Here is a 17926-nt window from a genome sequence, read left to right on the forward strand (position 1 = left end):
GCATCAATGTCCTGCACACAGAATTCGTATACCTCATACAGTAGTTACCCCAAAGATTTGCTTATGTTCAGAATGTTTTTCTTGTCTTCTTAATCTATTTATTCTGCACATATTTTGAACTTAAGTAGTTGTATTTTTCCAATATAACAATTCCCCGAAGTAGTTGCCATGTTAGAGTAAATAAATTTAAAGTTCCTTCCTGCTAGTGTATGAATTTATTTCAGTTACCGTCACCGAATTGTCTTCTATAAGTGTTTAATGAATGTTCTTTTTACATTAACCACATTTAATTTCAGAGGCCATCTATTAAGAATATGGAAACTAAAAATACAACAGAGCTGGAAGACTTTGTTCTCACGGGACTCACATATCAACCAGAGTGGCAAATTCCCTTGTTCCTGGTGTTCTTGGTTATGTATCTCATCACCATGGTGGGGAACCTTGGTCTCATTGCTCTCATCTGCAATGACCCTCACCTCCACATCCCCATGTACTTATTCCTTGGGAGTCTGGCATTTGTGGATGCTTGGTTATCATCCACAGTATCCCCCAAGATGTTGGTCAACTTCTTTGCTACGAGCAAGATGATCTCTTTCTCTGAATGCATGATACAGTTTTTTTCTTTTGTAATCAGTGCGACCACAGAATGTTTTCTGTTGGCATCAATGGCATATGATCGGTATGTAGCCATATGCAAACCATTACTTTATCCAGTCATTATGTCCAAAACACTGTGCATCCGTCTGTTAGTTTTGTCATTTTTAGGTGGCCTTCTTCATGCCGTAATTCATGGTTCTTTATTATTCAGATTAACCTTCTGCAATTCTATCACAGTACATCACTTTTACTGTGACATGATACCACTGTTTAGGATTTCTTGTACTGACCCTTCTATTAACATTCTGATATTATTTATTTTCTCTGGGTCAATACAAGTATTTACCATTTTGACTGTTCTTGTCTCTTACACACTGGTTCTCTTTACAATCTTAAAAAAGAAGTCTCTACAAGGCATAAGGAAAGCCTTCTCCACCTGTGGAGCCCATCTCTTATCTGTCTCTCTGTACTATGGTTCCCTTCTCTTCATGTATGTGCGCCCTGGCTCTGCACAGGCAGATGATCAAGATATGATGGACTCTCTATTTTACACTGTCATAATTCCTTTCTTAAATCCAATGATCTACAGCCTGAGAAATGAGAAAGTTATAGATTCACTGAGAAAAATGTTAAAGAGAAATGTTTAGATTTCATACTAGTATTTATTCCCCATTCACTAAAATGACAAAATTGTGCAGAATAATGTTGCTATGTTTTGAGTAGTAGTCAAAATTTTTTTTGCAGTTATAATTGCCCTAGTCTTTCAATGACTAAGAGGGAGAACCTAATAATCTTAAAATAATTGTTATTATTAATCAAATCACACAAGAAATTTTAGTATTTTAAAAAAGTTTTTATTTATTTACTTTAGAGAGAGATACAGCAGAGAAGGAACACAAGCAGGGGGAGTGGGAGAGGGAGAAGCAGGTTTCCCACCAAGCAGGGAGTCTGATGTGGGGCTCAATCCCAGAACCCTGGGATCAGGACCTGAGCTGAAGGCAGACGCTTAGTGAGTGAGCCACCCAGGCGCTCACACACAAACAATTTTAATTGTGTTCATATCAAACTTCAATAATTAAAGCAGTAAACAAAAATGAAAACAGTTTATAGGCTTGTCTGTTCTCTGGTGTGAGTTTATAAATGCATTAAGTACTAAAACAGCATAGTGCCTCTGAACAGAATTTGATTATGATGACTGATATATATACAGCTGTATAGCCCAGACCCATGTTACATTGAAGTGGATAGTGGAGACAGATTTGTGTTTGAGTGAACAGAGGCAAATTCCAGATATTCTGTTAGCCATTTAAAGGTTTTTCTTTCTACTTTATTTGGGTCATGGTGAATTTTACCTCTTGTGGGGATTCAACTCTGATATCACAGAGGGAAATAAACAGAAATGGGAGCAATGAGGGAAGAAAGACAATGTCATTTAAGACAGTGAAGAAAGGGTCAAGCTGAACGAGATGCTCTTAGACTAGTGTGCTTCTTGGAGAAAGGCAGAGGCAAGTTGCTTCTAACTATGATGACTTGTATAGAACTTTTTAAGGTGCGTTTGTATGTTGTTCGGCAATCTGGAAAACTTCACTGATAAAGAAAGCGAACGGATTCAACTGAGGACTTAAGTTGGGGTGGACATGGAGAAAAGTGACTGCATAGGAAGGAAATGGTCTCAGTAGTCCTAGAATTAAAAAAGTTAAGCTAGAAAGATTAAGAAATCAATAATACGTAGTTTATTGGAATGTGCTCCTGACAAGGAGGGCTTTTAAATGCATGTTACCAAAGTCTAGTAATGCTAAGATGATATAATGTCATAGTGGGTACCTCAGAGAGACATGAAAATCAACAAGAATTAGGACGCTTTGTGCCTCAAAGCCCATAAATGTTAGTTTTTATCCCATTCTATTTGCAAATTATAATGAGTGATCCGTCTTCGGTCCACCCCTACCCTTTCTCTCTACCACTGATTCCATACACAGTCCTAGCGACAACACTGAGGTTGTCATTCCGCTAACTAGCCACTTCTGGGATTTGCAAAACACTCATTACTTATCTGCTCCTTCTTACTGATTCTCTCTTACCTCTGCAACTTTGCAAACATAACTCAGATTCATATCCCTTTTCAATAACATTTAATAGATTATCTTTGCTACTAGGTTATGTAGGATCGTATATGGTATATATATCTAGGTCTGTATACACACAGATACATATATTTGTCTGCTCATGTGTAAGTCCAGATTATATATGTATAGATCCACTTATAACTACACTCATTTCTATGTCCATATATCTATCAGTATGTTCTTCACCTGCATTTGTTCACCCTGCTGTTACTTGAGGTTTTATTCTTAAATAAACCTTGGTTTAAAGCTGAAGTCCTATCCCTCCAATTCTCCCAACAGACCATGTTTTATAGCCATATGGAGTCCTGGGATCAAGTCCAGCATTATGCTCCCTGCTCAGCGGGGAGCCTGTTTCTCCCTCTGCCTCTCCCCCTCACCCCCTGCTGGTGCACACTCTCTCTCCCTCTCAAATAAATCAATGAGATATTTTAAAAAATAAATAAAAATTTAAAAAAGACAAATATCGTATGTATTTCTGAAGGTGTAGATCACAAGATGAGACCAGGTCATCTGTTCTCTTTTTGTTTTCCTGACAGATACCCCCAAGTCCCTGCATAGAACTGAATGGATCACAGTCCAGCTGCTTTTACTCTTTAAACCCGGGGTATTCATGTTATTGCATATGTCTGTAGTTTATTGATTCTTTGCTGTGTAATATTCCTATCATTCTGATTTTTCCTCTTAGGTATCTGGATTTTTCTTGTTCGTTGATTGTAATGACCCCAAAACAAAAATACTACTGTAAACTACTATCGTGTATTTCCTCATTCTGAGAAAGGCTGTTTTCCTAATCAGCTTCTTCTTTGAATGAGAAGTTTGATATCCACCTGCGAGTCTGAGCATAATGCATTACCTGTCAAGTGTTACTTTAGGCTGGGTGAGTATGGGGCAGACAGCTGGGTGTCTCTCAGAAGCTCAGATTTCCTCTGCAGCCTCCTCTTGTGTATTTGAGATCTATAGATTCCTTTGCTCTGGTTTGAACTTCGGTAAAATACTAACTGCTTTATTCCTTACAGAAAGTCACCCAAATCCCTTCTGCACTGATGTAATTCCATTCTCATTTCTGTTTTAAGTCTATTTGTTTTGTACATTATATTTGTCATCTAAGTAGCATGTTGGGAAGGAGGCAAAATACAGATCTGTGCAAAGCCCATATTTTAGACAAGATATTCTGCTGATTCCTTTAAAAAGAAACTATGAAATGACATATGAATTATTAATAGATCCTTAGATGTGAAGGGTGATATCACACTGCTAAGTTTGTGTATTTGTCTGGAAGAACTGCTGCTGATGTGGGATTAAGGCATCCCTTGGACATACGAATAACGTACTTTGATACTTTTTATTATGAAGGTGTGTTCATTTTCTTAACCCGAAGATTTAAAAGAAACCATAGTTCCTATAAAACTCTTCTGCCCAGCAAAGGAAACTATGAACAAACAAAAAGTCACCCTACTGAAAGGGAGAAGATATTCCCAAATGATGTATCTGATAAGCAGTTAATAGTCAAAACATGTAGAGAATTTATACAACTGAACATCAAGGAAACTGAAATAATCTGATAAAAATGGGCAGAGGAACTAAATAGACTTTTCTCCAAAGAAGGTATAGATGACCAGTAAACGCATGAACGGGTGGATGATCACATCACTAATCATCAGGAAAATGCAAATGAAAACAATGATATCACCTTACATCTGTCACAATACTTAAAATCAAACCATAAAAAATAGCAATTGTTGGTGAACATGTGTAGGGAAAGGAGCCTTCATGCACTTGGTGAGAATACAAATTGGAGTAACCATTGTAAAAAACAGCATGGAGGTTCCTAAAACTCTAAAAAATAGAATTACTATATGATACAGTAATTCACCTACTGAGTATTTACCCAAATAAAATGAAAACCTAATTCAAAAAGATAATGCAACCCAATTTTATTGCAACATTATTTTACAGTAGCCAAATTGTGGGAACAGCCCAAGTGTACAGTGGTTGATGAATAGATAAAGTAGAAGTGGGGCGTGTGTGTTTGTATGTGTGTGTGTGTTTGTATATATATATAATGGAATATTATTCAGCCATGAAAAGAATGACATCCTGCCATTTGCAACAACATGGAGGGACCTAGAGAGTACAATGCTAAGTGAAATAAGTCAGTCAGAGAAAAACAAATACCATATGATTTCACTGATATGTGGAACTTAAGAAACAAAACAAATAAACAAAACAAAAAAGAGACAAACGAGCATAAAAAGCAGACTTAAATACAAAGAACAATCTGTGAGATGGGAGGTGAGTGGGGGGATGGGTGAAGTAGATAAAGGAGATTATGAGTACACTTATCCTGATGAACATTGAGAAACGTAGAGCATTGTAGAATCACTATATTGTCCACCTGAAACTACTATAATACTGTACATTAATTTTCTTCAGTAAAATTTTTAAAATAAAATAATTCATAGTTCTTATCTCTTTAAATGTAAATAAATGTAGTATATATATACTTTGCTCATCAGTTTATATTACTTTTTACTCTTCAGAAGATTGCTAACAAAATTATCTTAGATGGTATTCAAAGAAACAAGAGAATCAGGTTAAGACAAGCACCAATCAACACTAGAACAGTATTCCTCAATGTCTGCATTGGAGACCAGCTATGGCAAAATATTGTCGAGTATGTGTTTTCAGTATATGTCAAAATCTCTCTGGTATAGCCAGTCATGGTGCTCTTTTACAAGGGTGGTTCCTAAACTGTAGTGGGCATGAAGATCATGTGGAGAACTTGTGAAAACATACTGATAGGCTTCATCATTAGTATTTCTATTTAGCAAAGTTAATGCTGTTGGTTTGAAACCATACTAAGGAACCACTGTTTTAAATTAAATAGTGAAGCAAAGTTTTTATAATAACAGAATATTTAGTGACCAGTCAAAATGGAGTTTCTACACATCCTCTATCTCCCACTTAACCACAATATGCAAATGTTCTAAGGTTGCTACCCTCTGGTTTGTACTTTCCTCTCTGCTTTGGGAGGGTTAGTCCAGATTTCAATGGGACTTTTGTTATTGTGGACCATTTAATAGCTTTGATTTGGAAACCATGATTGAAAGTGATGATACCTATCAAAACTCCATTGCCTCATTTAAATAATGTTAACGGATGGGAACTTACGTCATGAAAAAAAATGAAATTTTAAGTAGAATCAACTTTTGGATCACCGTTCTCAATGCAATTTCATATACAAGATGTTCCAGGGGCACCTGGGTGGCTCAGTCTCATAAGTGTCCGCCTTTGGTTAAGGTCATGATCTCAGGGTCCTGGGTTCCAGGCCTTTATAAGGCTTCCTGCTCCGTGGGGAGTCTGCTTCTCCCTCTCCCTTTCCCAAACCCTTGGGCTTGCTCTGGCGCTAGCTCTCTCTCTCTCTCTCTCACTCTCAGAAATACAATAAAATCTTAAAAAAATGTTCCACATGCTGCAATAAAGTGACGTTTACTTCTCCTGAGAAGATACCTTCCAAATGAGACTTATCTGTGGGCAACAGCTAACAGGAACATCATGACATTTTCCTTTATTTTCAACATAAAACGAGAACTTCACTAAATTAAAGGAGTTGTTATATTAGTATGGAATTTTTCAGTGTAACAGAACCAATATCATTAGATAGATATAGATGTTCAATGGGAAAAGTTTAATTATAACTATTATATTAAGATTTTTATTATATGATATTGGCTCATGCAATTATGGAGTATGAAAATCTGCTGTTTGCAAGCAGGAGACACAGGAGAGCCTGTGTTGTAGTTTAAAGGCCAGAGACAAGAGAACCATGGTAGACATTCTGTCCAAGTACGAATCCTCAAACTAGGTTCCCCAAGGGCAGGAGAAGATCAATGTCAACCAGTCAAGCAGAGATACATTCAACCATCCTTAGCCTTTTTTTTTTTATTAAAGATTTTATTTATTTATTTGACAGAGATAGAGACAGCCAGCAAGAGAGGGAACACAAGCAAGGGGAGTGGGAGAGGAAGAAGCAGGCTTCCATCAGAGGAGCCTGATGTGGGGCTCGATCCCAGAATGCCGGGATCACGCCCTGAGCCGAAGGCAGACGCTTAACGACCGAGCCACCCAGGCACCCCATCCTTAGCCTTTTTAAAAAAGTTCAGTTGAGGACCTCAAGACAATGGGGAGAGCCAACTGCTTTAGTTAGTCCACCAATTCAATACTAATACCTTCTGGAAACACCCTATGGACACAACCAGAAAGAATGTTTAATAAGAAATCTGGACATCCTGCAGCCTAGTCAAATTGACACATAAAACGATCCATCACAAGTCCACCCATTGTCACTTGGCACACATTCACAATTCCTTCAACCATATTTAATTTCTATATAAAGAGAACAGGAAGGTCATAATTCGGCCTCACATGATACAACTATGCTGTGCACACTGAAAATGAACTAAACCCTTCCCTAGAGGACGAGGGGAATTCCTTGAGTAATATTTACTCTTTTTCATGAGATCTGGTAACTTAAATACTATGATGTTAAATTAACAATGCTTAATTACTGTGCGATAGAGTCAATGCATCTTATGTTACACGGATAATGGAACAATAGTAGAAAGACAACAAAGATATTTGTTACACAAACACACACACACACACAAATGTACTTATATAAAACTAAGGAGGAAATATTCATGGCAATTGCTCTCCTCGTTTCTGTAACTAATCATGTGTTTATAGCCAATATTTATAAGCATAGTCTTCCACTACCCATTCCATATTCCCTCTGCCTTCAGCAAGACCTCAGCTAGTCACTGTTCTCTAACTGATGGGGTAACTCAAACTTTTATTCCTAAAGGGTGGGCCCTTAGAAGTTCTGCCTGGATTAGTTTGTTAAAGTTTTCCATTGATCATAATCACAGGGAATGGTATACTAAGAGACACTCTAAGTGATCTGTTGTCCAGACACATTTATTCTTTCTTCCATTGTGGACTATTTCCTATTTCCCCGAGGTAGTCAACATCAATCACCCTAGCCAACACAGCAACTCCCTTTTTTGTCTGATCACTCAAAGGAATGTAGATCCCAGAGAAACTATGGCAGTCTTAATCTCCAATAAAATGATCACTGTTGTGTGTCCTGATGACAGCATTCCTCCTTCTGGCTCCAAGAACTCTAGGCCACCAGAACATAAGATCAGCAGAACATGAAGTAAAAATTATGCTGGTGGGACCAAAAAAGCATGCTAGTGGGTTCCTAGGGGTAAGAGTGAGAGGTACCACTGAATCAGTCCCATACAGTGAATGCCGACTCAGAAAATATACAGCCTTTTGGAGATATTCTAACGCTGTCAGGTATCACCATCTAGTTATGCTATAAATGAGTCTCCAGAGTGGCTATTTCACCATTCTATCAAAGAAGTTCCTTCAGAATGGTAGTGAATAGGAAAAGACTAGTGAATTTTATGATCATGGGCCCATTGTGGTACTTATTTGGCAGTGCAGTAAATGCCTTGGTCAGAAGCAATGTTGTGCGAAATACTATGATCTTGGACAATGGATAAGGAAATCTGTTAATTCCAAGATGATGGTTTTGGTAGAATCAATGAATGCAAGTAAGGTAAATCTATATACAGAACGGGTGGCTATTCCAGTAGGAGAAAAAAACCACTTCACTTTTTACAATGGAAACATTCCAATGTAGTCAACCTGCCACCAGGTAGCAAGCTGATCATTCTAATAAATGATGATATGTAAGAGACTCAATGTTATCTCAGTTCCTGGCTGACAGAGCACTCAGCAATGGCTGAGGAGACAAGGTGGCCTTAGTAAATGAAGTCCATGATGTGAACACATGCATGACTTCCTTCCCGGACACTCCATCATTTTGTTCATGAACCCACTGGATGATGAAAGAAATGTCTGAAGAGAGAAGCTGACGATTGTCCAAAAATAGCTCATTCCATCAACTTGATTTTTTCAATCCTTCTCTGCTGAGGTCACCCTTTGATGATAGTTCTTATGAGACACAAATATCTTCATGATTTTTGCCCATTTGGAGAGATATGTTTACATACCTCTTCCACAAATTTCCTTGTCTTCAATTTCCTAGTAATATGCCTTCAATGTCCCTGATCACCCAGCAAACCATAAGTCATAGCTCCCGCACTGGAATATAATCACACATCTGGCCATTTCTCCTTCCAAAGTGAACAACCAGGTGCACTGCTCCAAGTTCTGCCACTTGGAAGATTTCCAGTCACCTCTGAGGTACAGGAATATCACAGAGAGTGGTCGTAGTGCTGCAGCTGTCCATGTTTGGATGATGTTTGCATTTTGTGCAGAACCATCTATACACCAGGACCCCATTTTTATTCCCCTCTGTCAACTGCTCATAAAGAATTCCCCATGAGACTATAGGTGCAGGCTGGGAGAGAGAGGCCAGTGTAGCACGAATAGGGACCATGACCATTTAGGCCACTTCCTCATGCAACTGCTTGTGCCTTCAGAGCCTGCTCTGGCTCCTACATGCATAGAGCAGTTTCATTTCATTTCACGGTGGAGTGCTCCCGTGAATGCCCAACTTAATGTCTTGGTGGATCAAACAACGTCCAGCTTGTATGGTTGCATGTTCAGTTAGTGGCCCAAGGTTAAGCAGTCAGTCTTAAACTAACAGCCTGTAGCAGGCCAATGGCTGTTTCTTTAAACTAGAGTAGTTATCTACTGAGGATGGCAGGGCTGTGCTCCAGAATTCTAACAGCCTGCACTGTGGCTCCCGTACAGAGACCTGCCAAAGGCTCCAAAGCCTCCCTACTGGATCTGCTGCTCAAGCGCCATTGGCTCTGCTGAATCATGTGGCAATTGGCGGAACACCACGCACAGCAATTTATACTTGTTCGACAGCCTTTTCCTGTCCTGAGCCCACTCAAAACTAGCGGTTTATCTTGTCACTTGGCAAATGGGCCTGTGTAATACACCCAAATGAGGATGATTCTGTGTCCAGAATTCACCGGAAGCCACTAGGTGTTGTGGCTCTTTTTTGTTTGCAGGAGGGGCCAGAAGCAACAATGTATCCTCACCTCAGAAGGGAAATGTAGACATGCCCTATATCACTGAGCTATGGCCCCTCTCCCTGTGGAGCTTTATCTTTGTTTCTCTTTGCACCTCCCCTGACCTTTGCCTACTAAGATTTTGCATCAGATTTTAGCTTCAAGTGTGGACTCACGTCTACGTGTGGAATGGGAGCTGCAGTTTGCATGAGGGAGGAGAACAACTTTTCTTGGGGTTGGTTCCTGAAAGGAATCTAGAACTCTGGCCTCAATAAAATCATGTATGATTATCCAAGACAAGAACTTATTAATCAAAGCTCTCAGAGCAACACCTATTTTATAGATAAACGGATTTTCAGAAACATGCCAGAAGTGTCACTGTGGTCAAAGCAGTGACATAAAGCGCAATCTAAGAGTTGCACCTAGAGCTGTATACACGACATGATGTTTATGATCTCGCAGGTGTAATGCCCGATGGGACTCCTGGACTTCTCACACAGGTTCAAAGCTGAAATGCCCAGAACAGCTTTAGTGTTGTCCTAAAGGGAACCCTTGGGTGCTATTAAGGGAATTTTAGCTCTTCATACCTTCCTTTTCAGGCAAAAGCACACAGTTTTACAATTGGTTGACTCACGTTCACAGCGGATTTATACAAACAACATTTTGCTGAGTGTGGTAAATCAAGCCTCCAAAATGAATCAGTGTGCAAGGAGCTGCTGCCTGTGCTACTGTCATGCTGGTGCAACTCTATTTTTTCCACTTGAGAAAGCCTAACCATGAAAGAATCTCCACAATGTCTTAACAGATATTGGTAAGAGATTGATTTATGTAATGCTCATTATTTTTTATAGGAAAGTAAAAATACTGTTACGTTCATAAATAATTTCTATTTGGTTTATAAGATGACCAAATAGCAGGTTGAAAGTGGAAAACCACTGGTATTATTCTCTATGTTAACTAACTAGAATTTAAATAAACAGTTGAAACGAACAAGAAAAGAAAACACATAGTGAATAATCTAATACTATTTTTCTATTGTGAGTAAAATTTGGGTAAGCAAAATGGCTCTAAGACTAAGTTGCACCCTTTAATCATATTTAATTATCTGGCTGGCAAAATTATAACAACTCGATAGGATAAGTTTCGTGAAGTACAACATTAGACAATTTAAAAATGGGATAGGCTAGTGATGGGTATTAAGGAGGGCACGTATTGCATGGTGCACTGGGTGTTATATGCAAGTAATGAATCATGGAACTTTACATCAAAAACTAGGGACATACTGTATGGTGACTAACATAATGTAATAAAAAGTTATTAAAAAAATTAGAAAAATAAAAATGGGTTTAAGGATTTACGTCGTAATGTATCCTATATAAGAAATTTTTCTGATGATTCTGTTAAAAAGTTTATCCCATTTAATTAACCACATTCTTTGTTTAAGCTATAAATATATATAGGAGGGAAAATGCAGAAAATGTCCCTCTAGTTTTCTTTTTAGTTACTGACTTAAATGCCCACAGACTGAACTTGAACATTTTCAATGATTTAGCAGTTTGTGATTGCATGGAAGGAAACCCATTCCAAATAAATATACATTTATAAATGTAATTAATGGCGAAGTTTATTTATATTGCCTGGATTAGGTTCCAGTCTTTGGCTCAATGTTATTCTGCTAAAAACCTGGTGGGGAGGAAAGGGCTCTCAAGTAAAATGGGAATAGCTAGAGAAACTCAGTTCTAATTACTGCAAAAACAAAGATAAAGTGATTTTTAATATGGAAAGAACTTTCAGCAGTGCTAGTATATTTGTGAACAATACAAAGTTTCTAGCCTAAAATTAAAATGACAGTCTCTATTTCATACACATTTTCCATAGAAAAATAAGGTTGGAATTTGGAATGAAGGAAAAAGAAACGATACCCAGTACTGGCAACTTTTAGTGAACACCAGAATGAAGACAAACATTTACCCCCAGTCTCTGAGCTTTCCCTCCTGTTTCATCTTCAGCCTTTCTCTGGTACGTCCTCTCTCTCTCTTCACGGCCAGGCCTTCCCTATCCCTATGCATCTATGAATACACTATGGATCCTCAGAGGGCAGCAGATGATCACCGTCTGACCCCACACTCCTCAGAGCACCCTATTTCATCTCTTCACTGTAGTGCCCCTTGTGTCCCATCCACCTCTCCTTACTCTCTGACCTCAACTCTATGGGAACATGGCAACTGCTCTCGTGAAAGCCACTGTGAATCTCTTCATTCCCACACTTACCATCACTGATCACTCCTTATTCCACCAGAGCTCTTAGTTCATTTTGACACTGTACTTCTCTTCGTCCTTCTGGAGTGTTGTTTCTTTTTACCTCTCTCTTTAATTCCGCAACACTAAGCTTTCCAACTCCTTCATGCTTCTCTGATCACTCTGCTCAGTGTTCTTATTGGTCTTTCCTTCTCAGCTTTTGTGTAAGCCAGAGCTCTTGGTTGTAGAGAAGATGGGTTAATTGAATGGAAATTGGCTTTAACATAGAAATGCTAGGGGAGTTGGAGAAACCCACCAGAGAAACGGGCAGAAGCACAACGCAGGAAAGCCCGTGTGTCAGACAGCCAAAATCTTGTCCCTAGTCTATCTAGCTGGAGAAGAGCTGCTGTCTTTGCTGCTGGATGCAGAATGTAAGAGCTCACACTGATAATGCCATTATTTTGGGTGTAAGATACATTTTGTATTGTCTGTTTTCAACCAAAATTCTCTTTTTTTCCCCTGACACTTTGTCTCCTTCTCTTCATATTTCAAACCCAGTGTAGGTAAGGTTGACTGGCAAACCTAAATCAAGTCCCCTCATTCTAGGTGCAAGGGGATGGGAAAGTCACTTTCTAGAACTTTTGGCTTCTGAATGGATGACAACTTCTTTCTGCCACAAAGACTGATGTGGTAGAATAGAGGATCAGATTTATCCAACAAATATATGGTGTATATGCATTTTGTAATGTCTCTAAAATAGCTTCCTTAATTTTCTTTCCATGTCCTCCTTCTTTTTATCTTATGCACACTCTTCAATAGATGGATTATAGAAAACTAAACCTTTAGTAACCACAATAACTCCCAAGTCATCATTTGTATTAAGCTCTTATAGAACTATACTGCTGAGCACATTTCCCCTGGATGTTCTCAGAATGCTGCTTGTAAAAACTGGCCACCACACCTGTGTCCTCAATCTCAACTTTTGATGACTATCTACCAAGGAACCAAGTGTTTCTTTTTCCTTAACTGACCACCCCTGTCACATCTAAAATGTTTTTGTGTCCTAGTCACTGTACATTCTGGTTTACTTTGAGCTACCTCTATGTCCTCCTCATTACTCCCAATGTCATATCACTCACCATGTAAGAACATCACATGCTGTTTAATCAACTGGGGAGCATTTATAAAATGCGTATTATTACAACCAATTTATGACCTACCAAATCAATTTCTATTGTAATATCTCCAAATCTGTATTTTGTACAAAAACTCTCCTAGACAATTTTGATGTATAATTTGGTTTGGGTATCACTGGACAATTATAATAGCTTCCTGATTGGTGTCCTTTCCTCTAGTTTCCCGGCCCCCTTCAGGCTATTTTCTACAACCAAACATTTAATTTAATAAATATCTGAGGTTGGGGCGCCTGGATGGCTCAGTCGTTAAGCGTCTGCCTTCGGCTCAGGGCGTGATCCTGGCGTTCTGGGATCGAGCCCCACGTCAGGCTCCTCCGCTGGAAGCCTGCTTCTTCCTCTCCCACTCCCTCTGCCTGTGTTCCCTCTCTCGCTGGCTGTCTCTATCTCTGTTGAATAAATAAATAAAATCTTAAAAAAAATAAAATAAATATCTGAGGTTGCCGCTCCCTTTCTTAAAAGTTTTCCATCCCAGCCTATTGTTTGAAGGACAAAGTTGAAGATGTTTCACTTGGCATTGTCTCACTTTATAGCTCAGGCTCTTCTGCCATCTTACTCTTGATGCTGCATCAATGTCCTGCACACAGAATTTGTCTACCTCATGCAATAGTTACCCCAAAGATTTGCTCATGTTCAGAATGTTTTTCTTGTCTTCTTAATCTGTTTATTCTGCACATATTTTGAACTTACGTAGTTGTATTTTTCCAATAGAACAATTCCCCCAAATAGTTGCCATGTTAGAGTAAATAAAATTAAAGTTCCTTCAGTCTAGTGTATGGTTTTATTTCAGTTACCTTCACCGAATTGTCTTTTATATATTTAATGAATGTTCTTTTTACAGTTGCCACATTTAATTTCAGAGGTCATCTATTAAGAAAATGGAAACTAAAAATACAACAGAGCTGGAAGAATTTGTTCTCTCGGGACTCACATATCAACCAGAGTGGCAAATTCCCTTGTTCCTGGTGTTCTTGGTTATGTATCTCATCACCATGGTGGGGAACCTTGGTCTGATTGCTCTCATCTGCAATGACCCCCACCTTCACATCCCCATGTACTTATTCCTTGGGAGTCTGGCATGTGTGGATGCTTGGATATCATCCACAGTGACCCCCAAGATGCTGGTCAATTTCTTTTCCAAGAATAAGATGATCTCTCTCTCTGAATGCATGATACAATTTTTTTCCTTTGCATTCAGTGCAACCACAGAATGTTTTCTGCTGGCAACAATGGCATATGATCGCTATGTGGCCATATGTATGCCTTTACTTTATCCAGTCATTATGACCAATAGACTATCCATGCAGCTGCTAGTTGCATCATTTGTAGGTGGCTTTCTTCATGCCTTAATTCATGTAGGTTTTTTATTCAGATTAACCTTCTGTAATACTAACCTAATACATCTCTTTTACTGTGATGTAATGCTATTATTCAAAATATCTTGTACTGATCCTTCTATTAATATCCTCATAGTATTTATTTTTTCTGGGTCAATTCAGATGCTCACTATTCTGATTGTTGTTATTTCTTACACATTAGTTCTTTTTACAGTCTTAAAAAAGAAGTCTCTACAAGGCATAAGGAAAGCCTTCTCCACCTGTGGAGCCCATCTCTTATCTGTGTCTCTATACTATGGCCCCCTTCTCTTCATGTATGTGCGCCCTGGCTCTGCACAGGCAGATGATCAAGATATGATGAACTCTCTATTTTACACTGTCATAATTCCTTTCTTAAATCCAATGATCTACAGCCTGAGAAATAAGAAAGTCATAGATTCACTGAGAAAAATGTTAAAGAGAAATGCTTAGATCTTGGACTAATATCTATTCTCCGTTCATTAAAATGATCAAACTTTGCAGATTAGTTGTTGCTATCTCTTGACTAATATTCAGAATCCTTTTGCAGTTATAAATGTCCTCGTCTTTAAATGACTTAAGGGGGGAGAACCTAATAATATCCTTAAAATATTTTTGTATATTAATCAAAAGTACACAAGGAATTTTAATCAAGTGTTCATATCATACTTAAATAATTAAAACAGAAGGAAAAATAAAAATGAAAACATTTCTCATGCTTATCTCTTTTTTTGTGTGACTTTATAAATGCTTTAATACCAAAAGAGGATACTGCCTCTGAACAGAATTTGACTGTGATATCTTTGATACTTGTACAGCTGTATAGCCAAGACCCATGTTACATTTAACTGGATAGTGGGGGCAGATTTGTATTTGAGTGAATAGAGGCAAATTCCAGATATTTTGCTAGCCATCAAAAGATTTTTCTTTCTACTTTATTTGGGGCATGGCAAATTTTACCTCTTGCGGGGATTCAACTCCGCTATCACAGAGAGAGATAAAAAGGAATGGGAGCAATGAGGGAAGAAAATGACAAGGGTTTTAAGACGATGAAGACAGGGCCAAACTGTAAGAGATGCTCTTAGCTTGGTGTGCTTCTAGAGGAAGGCAGAGGCAAGTTGCCTCTCTCTGTGTATGATGCCTTCTATAGACCTTTTCTAGCTGTGTTTGTATGTTGCTGAGCAATCTGGAAAACTTCACTAATAAAGAAAGCTAACAGATTCAACTGAGGACTTAAGTTGGGGTGGACATGGACAAAAGTGACTGAAGAGGAAGGAAGTGTTCTCAATATTGTGAGAAGTAAAAACAATTAAGCCTAAAAGATTAAGAAATCAATAATATGTAGCTTATTGAAATGCAACCCGATTTAATGGCAACATTATTTACATATTGCATGGTGCACTGGGTGTTATATGCAAGTAATGAATCATGGAAGTTTACATCAAAAACTAGGGATGTACTGTATGGTGACTAACATAATATAATAAAAAAAAATTAAAAAAAATGCTACCTCTAGGGGCACATGGGTGGCTCAGTCAGATAAGCCTCTAACTCTTATTTCACCTCGTGTCATGATCTCAGGGTCATGGGATGGAGCCCTGGCCGGCTCAATGCAGATTTGGCTTGGGATTCTCTCTCCCTCACAAATAAATAAATAAAATCAGTTTTTAAAAAAAGCTACCTCTGCACATCATGCTGCTTACTCAACCCTTTTGCAGAATATCCACAGTGAACCCTCTTTTATCTATGTTATTTTTTCTTCACTTTCTCTTTCACTATGAACATTCTAAAGAATGCTGGAAATCCAGGAAAATGGATTAATAAATGTATCAAAAAATACCTCTCTTTTCCCTGCCTATCTGGCTAGTCATGATGCAACTGGAGGTTAATTTTTTTAAAGATATCATATCAAGTTGTCATAAAAAAGTAAATTAAGTTTTGTTTTTCTGAATGAATGTTCATTGGCAACTTCCTCTGTTAATGAACAAGAAACAAATCTGAACCCAGTTTTAAATCCCTCAATAGTTTTGCATTATGTTAAGGTAAAGAATAAAACCCCTCACCCAGCCTCCAAGGTCCCTTGTGATACATATATGCTGGCCTCCCTGACCCCAACTGGCTTTTGCCTGCTTCTCTCCTAACATGGCAGCTTCTTTCACAATGCCATGCTTCTCCTGTGATCTGGGCTCTCTGATAATTTAGGCCCTCCAACAACAAAGGTCTTGTGGATGACACATCTCCACAGGCAGCAATCACCATGTTAGAAATGAAGACCCTTGGCCCCACCAAGATCTACTGACAAGAATCTGCATTTTTTTATTAATAATTTTTTATTATATTACGTTAGTCACCATACAGTACATCCCTAGTTTTAGATGTAAAGTTCCATGATTCATTACTTGTTATAACACCCTAGTGCACCATGCAATAGGTGCCCTCCTTAATACCTATCACCAGCCTATCCCATTCTCCCACCACCCTCCCCTGTGAAGCCCTCAGTTTGTTTCCCAGAGTCCATAGTCTGTCATGGTTCATTCCCCCTTCTGTTCACCCCCCTTTCTTCTTCCCTTTCTTCTCCTACCGATCTTCATACTTCTTATGTTCCATAAATGAGTGAAACCATATGATAATTGTCTTTCTCTGCTTGACTTATTTCGCTTAGCATTATCTCCTCCAGTCCCGTCCATGTTGCTGCAAATGTTGAGAAATTGTTCTTTTTGATGGCTGAGTAATATTCCATTGAATATATTGACCACAACTTCTTAATCCAGTCATCTGTTGAAGGACATCTCGGCTCCTTCCACAATTTAGCTATTGTGGACAAAGCTGCTATGAACATTGGGGTGCATATGGCCCTTCTCTTCACTACATCTGTATCTTTGGGGTAAATACCCAGTAGTGCAATGGCTGGATCATAGAGTAACTCAATTTTTAATTTTTTAAGGGACCTCCACACTGTTTTCCAGAGTGGCTGTACCAACTTGCATTCCCACCAACAATGTAGCAGGGATCCCCTTTCTCCGCATCCTCTCCAACATTTGTTGTTTCCTGCCTTGTCAATTTTTGCCATTCTAACTGGCATAAAGTGGTATCTCAGTGTAGTTTTGATTTGAATTTCCCTGATGGCTAATGATTTTGAACATTTTTTCATGTATCTGTCAGCCATTTGTATGTCTTCATTGGAAAAGTGTCTGTTCATATATTCTGCCCATTTTTGATTTGATTATTTGTTTCCCGTGTATTGAGTTTGAGAAGTTCTTTGTAGATTTTGGATACCAGTCTTTTATCTGTAGTGTCATTTGCAAATAACTTCTCCCATTCCGTGGGCTGCTTCTTAGTTTTTTGGACTGTTTCCTTGGCTG

At 38.5% G+C, this 17926-nt stretch overlaps 2 protein-coding genes across 2 annotated transcripts; both read left to right on the forward strand.

The window, feature by feature from the left end:
• Nucleotides 1-314: 314 nt before the first annotated feature.
• LOC103662021 (olfactory receptor 5H2-like) lies at nt 315-1244 on the forward strand. Its single transcript, XM_008689682.2, has one exon. It carries the CDS (start codon nt 315-317, stop codon nt 1242-1244), a length of 930 nt encoding a protein of 309 aa, XP_008687904.2.
• Nucleotides 1245-14069: 12825 nt separating this feature from the next.
• LOC103662038 (olfactory receptor 5H2-like) lies at nt 14070-15017 on the forward strand. Its single transcript, XM_008689691.2, has one exon. It carries the CDS (start codon nt 14088-14090, stop codon nt 15015-15017), a length of 930 nt encoding a protein of 309 aa, XP_008687913.1. The 5' UTR covers nt 14070-14087.
• The last annotated feature ends 2909 nt before the right edge of the window (nt 15018-17926 follow it).

This window comes from Ursus maritimus, unplaced genomic scaffold (assembly GCF_017311325.1).
Source record: "Ursus maritimus isolate PB19 unplaced genomic scaffold, ASM1731132v1 scaffold_4, whole genome shotgun sequence".
NCBI classification, from domain to species: Eukaryota; Metazoa; Chordata; class Mammalia; order Carnivora; family Ursidae; genus Ursus; species Ursus maritimus.

What these genes read in the sequence shown, in the direction of transcription:
- LOC103662038 (XM_008689691.2), top strand. Translation starts at nt 14,088, where the DNA reads ATGGAAACTAAAAATACAACAGAGCTGGAAGAATTTGTTCTCTCGGGA.
- LOC103662021 (XM_008689682.2), top strand. Translation starts at nt 315, where the DNA reads ATGGAAACTAAAAATACAACAGAGCTGGAAGACTTTGTTCTCACGGGA.